This window comes from Chelonia mydas, chromosome 7 (genome assembly GCF_015237465.2).
Source record: "Chelonia mydas isolate rCheMyd1 chromosome 7, rCheMyd1.pri.v2, whole genome shotgun sequence".
Classification (NCBI taxonomy): domain Eukaryota; kingdom Metazoa; phylum Chordata; order Testudines; family Cheloniidae; genus Chelonia; species Chelonia mydas.
Window position 1 is genome coordinate 112,665,461 of NC_057853.1, and position 12,863 is coordinate 112,678,323.

At 38.6% G+C, this 12,863-nt stretch overlaps 1 protein-coding gene across 16 annotated transcripts in view; it reads right to left on the reverse strand.

The window, feature by feature from the left end:
• Window positions 1-12,863, reverse strand: part of VTI1A (vesicle transport through interaction with t-SNAREs 1A) — a 356,187-nt gene that overhangs the window by 91,549 nt on the left and 251,775 nt on the right. For 2 of the 16 annotated variants that reach the window (XM_037904204.2, XM_043551802.1), the window contains one exon: window positions 2,536-2,592. The exons of 11 other annotated variants lie outside the window; for them this stretch is intronic. In XM_037904204.2, the coding sequence (XP_037760132.1) occupies window positions 2,536-2,592 (57 nt within the window). Of the gene's footprint in view, window positions 1-2,535; window positions 2,593-2,618; window positions 3,413-4,748; window positions 5,362-12,863 lie in introns of those variants that run through there. 3 more of the 16 variants (XM_037904198.2, XM_037904199.2, XM_037904200.2) reach the window with 2 other exon arrangements.

A 12,863-nucleotide genomic window follows, 5' to 3' on the forward strand; every position in this document is an offset into this window, starting at 1 on the left:
ACTAACTCCCTCGAATGTATGTAATAATAATAAATAATAACAACAATAATAAGAACATAAGAATGGCCATACTGGGTCAGACCAAAGGCCCAGTATCCTATCTACCGAAAGTGGCCAATGCCAGGTGCCCCAGAGGGAGTGAACCTAACAGGTAATGATCAAGCGATCTCTCTCCTGCCATCCATCTCTACCCTCTGATGAACAGAGGCTAGGGACACCATTCCTTTCCCATCCTGGCTAATAGCCATTAATGGACTTAACTTCCATGAATTTATCCAGTTCTCTTTTAAACCCTGTTATAGTCCTCGCCTTCACAACCTCCTCAGGCAAGGAGTTCCACAGATTGACTGTGCGCTGCGTGAAGAAGAACTTCCTTTTATTTGTTTTAAACTTTCTGCCCATTAATTTCATTTGGTGGCCCCTAGTTCTTATATTATGGGAACAAGTAAGTAACTTTTCCTTATCACTTTCTCCACACCACTCATGATTTTATAGACCTCTATCATATCCCCACTTAGTCTGCTCTTTTCCAAGCTGAAAAGTCCTAGCCTCTTTAATCTCTCCTCATATGGGACCCGTTACAAACCCCTAATCATTTTTGTTGCCCTTCTCTGAACCTTTTCTAATGCCAGTATATCTTTTTTTGAGATGAGGGACCACATCTGTACGCAGTACTCAAGATGTGGGTGTACCATGGATTTATTTAAGGGCAATAAGATATTTTCCATCTTATTCTCTATCCCTTTTTTAATGATTCCTAACATCCTGTTTGCTTTTTTGACTGCCACTGCACACTGCGTGGATGTCTTCAGAGAACTATCCACGATGACTCCAAGATCTTTCTCCTGATTAGCTGTAGCTAAATTAGCCCCCCATCATATTGTATGTATAGTTGGGATTATTTTTTCCAATGTTACATTTATCCACAAAAGATAGCCTTACTGAAGCAACGCATCCTTTTGCAACAACATAGATGTTAAACAACTAGCGTAAAATAGGAACTGGATGATGTGTGGCTTGGGAAAGTTTAAGAAACTGAGTCTCCGTTTATATCGTCTCAGGCTCATCCTTTCACATGTTATCATAAATTAAAGAGCTATAATGAACTCTGTCATGAATGGGGATTTGGTCTGAAGCAACAATACTACCATTTGATATGAGAATAATCTATTGGGACCTATAATACCAGCTTGTCAGCTATTTTAAATCAACTGACCACAACTAGCAAACAACTATTAACATGGTGACTGCATGGGGACACAAAAATACGCAATGTCTGCATTGGTGAACCACAAAGTATTTCTAACAGAAAAAGGAAAAAAGAAAGGTGCCTCCCCCCTCCCAAATTGGTTGCTAAGACAATGAACTTATTCAGTATTTACAATCTTTTGTGCATTTTTATAGGAATATTCCACCAATTTACAAAATTATAGCTGGTGGTTGACAGTATAATTTGTGTGCTAAACAGATCAAAATGTTCACAATTGGGCTAATTGTTACATTAAAGCAGTGATTAGAGCACCCTGTAAATATAACATCGGAATCTTCTTTCACCTTTGAAAACAGATTATAAAATCTTCTTGAGTATATGCTATAATAAAGCCACACTGGCAAAGATTGTTTACTGTGCACTTCTTAATTCAGCAGTGGCAACTCCAGCCCCTTCTGTTTCTTTCTTTATAAGCTGGCACAGACACATCTTTCCTTTTGTGTGGAAGGCAGAAACTGCAGAATTAAGGGAGGTGACCTGGGTAGTAGCTCTAAGAAGAGCAGTTGGAAGAGGCCCGGGAACAGCGGTGCAGTTTGTGCTCTCTCTCAAAGAAACACAGGCCACCACACTGGTCTGCAGTGGCACAGAGAGCGGAAGTTCTGAGGTCAAGCTAAACCCCAGGTCTCCCACACACCACAGCAACATGTTGCTATTGCACTAATAGGTAAGTTCACATTATTTTATTGCTGCCTTTGATTCAACAACAGATAACTGAAATAAGGAGATAATAATGTAACCCCTCAAATATGGCACGTTATAAGGTTTTTCATATTTTTCCAGGATATAATTCTCTGAGGACAGGCACATGTTTTCTTAAAAAAGAATCCCATAGCACAGTGGTTCTCACAGGGGTCCACACGGGTACTCCAGGGGTCCGCGAGTCATCTCTGGGGCCACTGCCCTGCTGAGCAACTCCGTCTCCGCCCTCCCAGTGCCTCCTGCATGCTGCGGAGCAGCTGTTCAGCGGCATGCAGGAGGTGCTGGGAGGGAGGGGGAGGAGTGGGAATGGGGTGTGCTCAGGGTAGGGGGCGAAAAGAGGCGGGGAAGAGGAGGAATGGGGTGGAGCAGGGACACGTGAAGAGGTGGGGTGGGGGTGGGATCTTGGGGGAAGAGGTGGAGTGGGGGCAGGGCCTGGGGCTGAGTGGGGGTTGTGCATCCCCAGGGAAAATTAGAAGCCGGCATGGGGGGGGGTCCATGAAAAATTTTAAATCAAAATGGGGGTCCTTGGGTTGCTAAAGTTTGAGAACTGCTGCCATAGCACATACCATTGGAAAAACACTTGAGAATTTACCATCTCCCTTTTCAGAACTGAATGAGGGAACCTGTGCAGTGTGGGGACATAAAGCAACACACTTTAATACAGCAAGACATTTCCAAAATATTCTGGGCAACCTGTAAATAATTAGTTCTAATTTAACAAAACAGTGGATACATTTTCACAATAATGTAACAACTAAGTTATTTTCAACACAAGATAATAATACAGAAGAAAAGGTGCAGGATTATTTTTATAATTAGCAAAGTGTAATTTTACTCAAATTTTCTTATAATAAAATAAATGAGAGAAGTGTTTTCACTTATTTGTTTTCACTTAGATCATTTAAAAAACAACTACCTCTGGGTAGTGCTGGCCTTGACAAGTTTAGCCTAAAGTTTGTAAGTCTCAGAAAGTTACCCAGTGACTGAAAACAGCTGATTCAAATGGGGATGCTTATGCAGCTTTAGCTATAATGGCAGCTCATGTTTCTGCTATAATAAATGCAAAATAAAAAATTTGGAAAAGATTGAAGAATTTTTTGACACCCTTATAAATGCTGAGTGGGACACATGAGCTGTGAACCCGGAATGACGCTGGCTCAATAGCTATATATAGCTAAGAGAAGAGATGCATACGTTCTTTTGCATGGATGAGAGAGCATACTGCGACTCTCAATTGGAAGCCCAGGGACTTCCAATTTTCCTTCAGACCTTGTGCTTGGACAAGCATTCTTCCCGCCAAAGGCTATGACTTCCTTTGGATCTCATCAACCTCCTTTCTCAACTGGCCAAACAAATTGGTCCTTAACAATGCAAGTGAAAGTGCCCTCTTCCCAGGTCCTGAGGTCAAACTCCACAGCATGACCAATCCCTGCCCATGCTAGCCTGGGAATGAAGGAGAACAAATTAGATATGAATTTGCAATGTGATACAGCACAAAAATTAGACATGACTTTGAGCTGCATACTCAGGGACTCGCATCATGGTAGTGAAATGCCCTTGACGTAATCTTGCCAGGGCCACACGAGGAATATTGTAGTTCATTTCAGGGCACTGGTTATGGGTAACACAAAATTGCAAACAAATTAGAGGGGATGAAGGCAATAGCAACAAACATAATTAAGGACAGATTTGTAAGAAAATGTCAGATTACATATATATAATGCACCTTTGCTGAAAGACAACTAAGGATGACATGATAAATGTATACAAGTATTTGACAGGAATTATACAAGCTGGTAAAACAAAGATATAATTAGGACCAATGCGATGAAGTTAAGAAAACTTTACATTGTGAAAAAATATTGAATTTGGATATGGCACTTCCTACACTGACAGCACTTTGCATACATACAAAAAAAAATCTATTTGATCATGGAAGAGTCTCCCAAGGCCAGGAGATGGAAGCCCCCTATCTTGGGACCGTTTAAAATAGAGCTAGACTAAGCTGAATAGACATGACGACTTAATAGTTCCCCCCCATATTTATTGTTTTTAATTGTACGATTAAGATGGTTTCCTGAATGATCCATTTGCTTGTGCTGGCATTACACTGACTCAGAGATGTGAGTACATGGGTAGAACAATGGGAACTTACTAAATAATTATACACAATGAAATCTGTGCCATCCACTCAGATTACTGGATATATGACCCATATTTACAGATGAGTGACATGCACACAAATGTGGTCAGATGAATATTACCTCAGTAGAGTGACAGTTGTACACTGCACTAGTCTGTGCTTACCCACCTATTTATATAATTCCTATCACCAGAGTATCTGGGTGCCACATAGATATTTAAAAACATAAACAATAACATAAGCGCTTTCTCCATCTCACCATTCCCCTCCCCTCCCTAATCTCTCCGTCTGGCTCTTCCCAGTCTGTAGGAGAAATAACAGAGCAGTGTAGCTGAACTCTGACTGGCTTCATGGACAGACAAGTATAGTATTTAGTTAACCAGAAATAATCTTATTAATAAAACTATAGTTCATTTCAAAAATACTGTATTTTATGGATGAGCTGTTGTTTATCATATTTTAAGCATTAACAATGTGTGTGGTGCTGTACAAGACAGATTCATGTACTTTTTGACTACCTGAACCATATAAAGGTGCAAGCTTCCTGAAAGGTACTGAGCATCTGTCTCAGCCAAAATACAAGTATCAGAGGGTAGCCGTGTTAGTCTGTATCCACAAAAACAACAAGGAGTCCAATGGCACCTTAAAGACTAAGATTTATTTGGGCATAAGCTTTCGTGGGTAAAAACTTCTTCAGATGCATGGAGTGAAAGTTACAGAGTAAGCAAAATACAGTAATCAACTACTCAATTAAAACATCCATCTGAAATCTAGATGTGTCATTCAGTACAATAGAAATGAAGTTATTGTAATAGAACTTTGCCACAAAACCAATATTTGCCCTTCAAAAGTAAACCTCACTGCTTCCCCTTAGCGTTTGTCTAATATCAGGCTATTATCCTGGGACACCATTCAAGTTAGCCCTTAACTAAAATTCCTACTAAGAAAAAGTGGATTGTATTTTTTTTAAACAAATGCAAGAAATCCCACAGAAGCTGCGGGGTAATGTTTCTCATTAACCAGAACATACATTTTCAGAAGTAAAACTGCATGCTTTTTTCTGACAATAATTAACAAATTATTGTATATCATTGAAAAAAAAATTTACTCCCCAGATAATGAGTTTACCATTTCTTTACACTGATGAATATTGCCAACCTGTTTGTTTTTTGTTAGGAACAAAGAGAGAAGCCCAAAGCCCATTGCTGCTAGCCATATTTTCAAGCCCTCTCTTCTATGTCGTTTTGAACTATAATAAGAAAGAAAATCTTTTTTAAACTTAATATAGAAAAATTAGCATGACCAAAACAGTTTCAAACCTCCTTCTTCAAATGAAAGTACAAAATGAATTTGAAACTACAACTGAAGTAACATTTGTCTTAGTAAACAGCAATTTGTACTGATAAGTTTATTTATACCATCGCTAAACACAAAATTTGTGCATCTGTATTATTCTACATGATGGATCCAAAATTCAAGAAAAGTAAAATTGAATAAACAAGAGTATCTGTATATTTAAAAATGGGTTTCTTTTATTACTCCACCTAACACTAAATCAGCACAATAAAACTACCATGTTAAGAAAGTCTTACGAAGTTTGAATGAGCAAGTGTATTTCATTACAAAAGATAAAAGTTTCTTCTTCCCTACAGTGAATACAGGTAATTTCAGAAGCAGTGGCTCATAATTATTCGCTGTTGAAAAGCTTAAAAAAGGTCCACATTGAAATCAGTGACCTCCAGTTTCCCTTCTGAATGAATGGAGGCAAAAATTCTCATTTTGCTGGAATGTTGGTTGATAACAGAGTTAGGCAAAACATGCATTTCTTCATTACAGTATGGTCTACGGGTTCATTTAAATAACAATATCCAGCATAAAAGTCACAAAAGAATTATCTAGCAATTTCAATATGCTGAAATGCATTATTAGCGCTAACAATAAGCACAGAGTAAATAAATGAATGTCTTATTCATGGTATTATTTCCGATTATTTAGCTTTATGCATATCAAACTTTATATTCAACATCTTGGTCAAGAGTATTTGCTTGTATAACTTTTGAACTGGAACTGACATTTAAAATGTCTCTCCAAGGTTTTTCCCCTCTCCAGAAGAAATCAACACACATAGCTTTCCTGGACTGGGCAATCTGTTACTTCTACAAGATGTTTTAAAGCATCATTTTCATTATTTTCCATGCAAAAATTTAATCCATTTTTGGAATTAGATTCTTCATTAATGATATCAACCCTGTCACAATACTGAACTACATAAGCAACATGAAGAGGCTTCTTCAACCCACAAATTTCAACGAGCTGGGAGATAAGACAAACTACATCTTAGTGTATAAGTGATAAAGTAGCAAGTATGGAATCTAAAATCACCACCTCTCTGGAGATCACTATATGATTAAATCCTAGTAACACGTGTGAGGTATAAAATCTCTGGGTTTAATACATTATCCAAAGGCACATTACGATTGTGTGTGCTGTAAATCAGTTTTAGAAGGCATTCACAACAGATAGTGTAATGCCTTCAAAGAAAGCTCGGAAAGCAGAAGTTGTACTCATTATGCATTTCAGAGATTTTGCTGTGTTTAATTTGAATGAGCATTCTTATTTTTTGTACAGATTTCAGAGTGTATTGGTTGATTACAGGATGACCATGAGCTACCAAAGTGATGCGGCCATGAAAAAGGCTAATGCAGTCCTAGGATGCATCAGGTGAGGTATTTCCAGTAGAGATAGGGAAGTGTTAGTACCATTATACAAAGCACTGGTGAGACCTCATCTGGAATACTGTGTGCAGTTCTAGTCCCCCATGTTTAAGAAAGGTGTTCAAACTGGAACAAGTGCAGAGAAGGGCTACTAGGATGATCAGAGGAATGAAAAACCTACCCTATGAGAGGAGAATAAAAGAGCTTGGCTGGTTTGGCCTAACCAAAAGAAGGCCGAGAGGAGATACGATTGCTTTCTATAAATATATTAGAAAGATAAATACCAGGGAGGGCGAGGAGTTATTTAAGTTAAGTGCCAATGTTGATACAAGAACAAATGGATTCAAACTGCCATCAATAAGTTTAGGTTTGAAATTAGATGAAAGCGTCTAACTATCAGAGGAGTGAAGTTCTGGAACAAACCTTCCACGGGGAGTAGTGGGAGAAAAAACTCAACCGGCTTCAAGATTGAGCTTGATAAGTTTATGGAGTGGAATGACGAGACTACCTACAATGGCAGGTAGACGATCTGTGACTGCTACTAGCAAATATCTCCAACAGCCAGTGATGGGACACTAGATGGGGAGGCTCTGAGTTACTACAGAGTATTCTTTCCCAGGTGTCTGGCTGGTGGGTCTTGCTCACATGCTCAAGAGCTGACTGCTCGACACATTTGCGCTAGGCGTTGTCAGGAAGGAATTTTTCCCCAGGTCAGAACTGAAAAGACCACAGGATTTTTTAGCCTTCCTCTGCACCATGGGGCATGCGTCACTTGCAGGTTTAAACTAGTATAAATGGTGGATTCTCTGTAACTTGAAGTCTTTAAATCATGATTTGAGGACTTCAGTAACTCAGCCAGTGGTTATGGGTCTTTTGTGGGGGTGGGTGGACAAGGTTCTATGGCCTGCCATGTGCAGGAGGATCAGTCTAGATGATCATGATGGTCCATTCTGGCCTTAAAAGCTCTGAGAAAAAGGATGGTCTTGTGATTAAGGCACTGGACTCAGACTCAGGAGATCAAAGTTCAATTCCAAGCTCTGTTACAGACTTCCTGTATTACCCAGGGCAAGTTATTTAATCTCTCTGTGCCTCAGTTGTGTAGAATAGGGATAATGGTACTACTTTCTCAGTCTTCTCTACGCAGCTGATCAACTTCTCTGGGTAGAGACTGCCTCTTGCCATGTGTTTAAACAATGCCTAGCACAAGGAGGCCCCAATCTTAGCTGGGGACTCAAAGTGCTACCATACTATTAAATATAAAGTCTGACCATATTTCTCGGTGGCCAGCCGAGTGCCTGGAGTCAAGTTACAAAGATTAACTTAAATAAAGAAAAAGAGGGGATCCATAACTTTTCAACCACAATAGAATTAGCAGCAGCATGTATATGGAACAAAATATACAGGGATTTTTACTAGGTGGGATCATGCAGTTACTACAGAGGAGTTTCTTTATCTGTCAATCTAATTTCAGGGAGATTGTCTGGAATCTTCTGTGCTCAGTAAAGCCCTTAATTATTAAGAGAACCTACACAAAACTGCTTAAGACCAAAACAATGAACAGCATAATGATTTAACTGTCTTTTCTTTCATAATTGGCAAATTTCAAATGACTAATAGAGAAGCCTGTAACTCAAAACTAATGGAACAGAAGTACTACATTGTTTTAATTTTATAGTTCTGTGCCGTCAGCAGCCTTAGGCTAAAAGGTTATGTTTGTCTGTAAGTAACTGTAAAAATACTTGTAACCGTAAAAGTACTTGTAAATATTAGTCATCTGCTGCAAGGAGTAAATGAATAGTAGTCTATGCCCTTTCTACCTGAAATGCAATTTGGCACTTTCAAATTCTTATGCTAAACACAGACCAGTAATGTGTTTCTGCAGCATTTGTGATTCTATACATGTGTGATCTTGCCAGTTCTATAGCCATTTAGGTACAAATGTGATCTCACTCTCAGATCTATAGCCAAATATGATAGAACAGATAAAGAGGAGATGCATCAACATGTGAGATGGGTATAATAATATGCCATGCTCTAAATACTGGGCCATTTCCCTCCCTCCCACTACCCCCAACTGCGGGGTGGCACAGATTGCATGTTAACAGTGGAAATCATACTGCAGTTATCCAAAAATGTGAAGAGGAAAGAGAGTCAAAGTAGCAGCAGAGCATCTCCAGAGCAAAAGGACGCCACTTCTGCCAGAATCATCACATGGTCTGGGCTCTTTTCACAGGTGGCTATGATCCGGCACATTGTATTTTACCTATTCCCCATCATAAAGATTATAAAGATTGTTTGTGACTTTGGAGATTTTTTTTTTTTTAAATCAGGCTGTTCAAACTGCTCAGTACTCTCAAACTAGAGTCACTGTCCTACTATTAAAAACCCTCACTCCTAATATTGTAGGGGTTGGACTAAAATATTAAAATAGTGGCCTCGTTAGTTATTAACTGAAGTTCTCTGGATTATTACATTTTACAGGTTAAAACACTACTTGAACTCATTAGCTAAAATAGCAGAATTGACTGATATTTCACCTGAGAAATACGATACATTACGAATACAACACGTGTGTCCATAAAGATTTAATTTGTGTGGCCAATGCAAGAAAGAGATGTTTCACTGTCTGAAAAATGACGCCATATTCCAATATGGCAAATTTATTCAGGAGTGGGTAATTGTGTTAAGTCCAATAGACCAAGGGTAAAACACAGAAGAAGAATTTGTCATAGGTGATGGCTACAAATAAATTGAAAATGGACAAGCTTTTAGGAGCTCAATTGCTGATGTAAAAACAAAAGGGATTTCAGTACAGACAGTGGTTTTCTAACACACTGTTGCTAATCAGGGATTTTGTTTTCGAGGGCATGCCCGAAAAGCCCACAGTTTTCAAAAATTCACCATGTGGCCAACCACCAAAGCTTATTGGCCCTTAGATGCTGTTGCATTTCTGACTACTCAGTAGCAAGCAAGCGGTTTACATTTTTGATACTGGCTGTTGCCAATTTAACAATAGGAGGCATTCAATTATTTGGTAATTAAGCATCCCCTGCCACCAGAGCAACAAGAGAGCATCACAAGAGCCAGTGGAGTCTGCCCCACACCCCTGTGTAGTTAAATATTTCGGTGGAAAAATGAGCGTAGACACTGAAAGAAACAATGTGGTGGAATGCACGTGGAAGATGGTGATGACGAACACAAACTCTCTGGGGAAGAAACAAATACTAATGACTTTCCTTTTAATTCTTTGGAAACATTATTAAAGTGTTCACAAAATGACCAATTTTCACTAAAGCTCTGTCCATCCCCAAAAAACTACACAATGATGACGACTTGTAATGGTTCCCCAACCCCTGAAATTACCACTGCAGCATGTCATATAGCGGTGGTGGTGGTGGTGCTCTGTTGGCACTAATTAAAAAAAAATCCACATTATTTTATGGTCACTATCAGTTTCTCTGCATTTTGTATATGCTTTGATTTTGATACTTGGGTGCAACAAAGGAGCACACACAGTGCTAACTGGTGAGTGAGCGTGCAAAGATAGCTTTAAACTACCCTGGTCTTGGCCCAGCTTTGCACTGGTCTGATGCCCTGGCATGAATTAGAGCAACATGAGAGTTACTCTAACTTATGCCAGCGGCCAGTGGCCCTAAAGGTCTGAGAAGGCACGGGGAGATTGCCAGGTTGCAGGGAAGCCCTGTATTGCCTCTTTTACCTACACATATACCTTAAGCCACCTTTTGGGAGGAGGGATTAAGTAGGAACGGTTATGCCATCTCTATGCAACCTAACAACCCCCCTACCTACATTATGGTTATCCTCCTACAGTAATGAGTTACTCATACTTCACAGATGCGGAAACTGATGTAGAGAGAAAGTAAGTCACAGAGCGAAATCAGTGGCAGGGCTGGGAATAAAAGGCAAGTAGAATTGCTACATCCAATCCCATGCTTTAACTTCTAGATAGCACCATCTGTTTCTCTGTCTTCGTTCTGGGTATAACAAAAGTAAATTACAACTAGATCAACAACTAAAATGGTACTTCAAAGGACGGTACGTCTCTTTTGTAATAGAACTCCTTGTATACCTTCTATGCAGAGACTGTGTTACCATTTCAGCATGGTTTGATAGAATTCACAAGCATTGTAAAAATATGCTACATTTTCCACACAGAAATTAAGTAAAAATAGTTTTTAGAGTGACTTAGATGCTCAAACACCAGAAAATTCAAGCTAGGACCACCTCTCTGACATAATGCTTTCTCCCTCCCTAAACAATAAATAAATAAATAAAATAGGCAATTAAAAAACCCCTCTGAAATTGCAGACATGTGACATTTGGCACTGTAGTAACAACTCCTTCAGTCTGTTGAATCAACAAGAATTTGCCCCCTGAAAACATAATATGCTGTCTAACATGCGTATGACGATGAGATATGCAGGAAATCTATGGCGTGAAAATGCTAATGACATTTTTGTTGAAAGTAAATTACTGCGCAAGCCTAAGGGCTGCTATTCTAAATTAAATAACTCATTTGTTTTTAAATGACAGAGTCCTATTCAACCAACAATCCCTCATTGTGAAAGTATGTACAAGCCCTTGTTGGGGAACAATTAAATATCACAAATGAAATTAAAATAAAAACCACCTAAAAATGCAACGGACAAAAGTATTGACAAGGTCCTTTTAATAATTTACAAACATGATGATGATGGTCCCTTCTGGCCTTAATGTCTATGATGTTGGACTTTGAGTAAAAAGTCCCCTAAAAATCCATGTTTGAAGAAGAAAAAATTGTTGACATTAGCAGGGAACCATGTTCCCTATAATTTTCCTGTTCAGATAAAAATTAAAGGGTATGATAATATATATATATATATATACTGATTTATGATACTGAAATATAAAGATGAAGAACTGCTAATGGTAAAAATAAGGGTTTTGTTACTTTAATAGCTTATAATTATGGGGTAGTGAATGAGTTCCTATGAGGTAACCCTTAGGCTAATGCCTTAGCTTAACTTTGTTTGGCATGAATGTTGTTTTGACAGGTTTCCCTCTCTTCCCCCGGCCCTTTCAAAGATTTGCTTAAATAATGCTACTGTTTTTAGGACCAAGGTGATGTTTCATGGAATATGTTACACTGGAAGACTTTAAGTAAAAGGAAAAGTGAATCAGTATAATAAATACACAAACTTGTAATGTTAAAAGTCTATTCCATTGAGAAAAATAAGGGCAAGATGACTTGAATACATGACATGAAAACAGCAAAAGTGTAAACTGAATCTTGCGCATGCATACTATTACGGGTTACATAAAACAAATACTTAATGCTGATTGGATAAAAGTTAACGATTATGTAATGTGAAAATGTATAAGAATCCAAATGGAGGGGAACCCAGAATGGAGAAAATACTGGACCCAGAAACTAAAGGAACAAAACAGAAGGACCAGACCAGGGATCAGAGGCAGTGACTACCATCATGAAGTACAGGAGAACTTCGTGGTACCCCAGAATGTGGCAACTTGGGCCCCTACTTAATCCATTTTATCTATTTATCGTCTGGCATAAATATATGGTCAGACTCTATAAGTGGCAATAATTCTGTCTGAAAATGTCTAAATAAAGGCAAAAATTGATTAAGCCTAAATTGGGTGGACTTGTGACTCAATTTCCCACCATGTATTCCCAACACTCTTAATTGCAAACCAAAATATATTTTATAAAACAAATAGGAAATATCATTTCAAAAAAGATTTAATTATTATTTTGGAATTTGACCCAGGTTATTAGATTATAATCAAGTCTTGCTGAAGGTTAGTAAAATATTATGACATGAACGGCTACATAGATTTGGTGCAAAATTCATCCCAGAGTGAACAGAACTTGATTGGTGCATAGGTCTTGGGCTGATTGTCTGCACGGGGGTGAATTTCATGACCTAGTAAATTGGGGCAAAAGGCTTGCATGGGGCTCCAGCTTTGATGAATAACCTAGAACCTTTACCCATGTACTCACGCTCAGTTTAAAGAC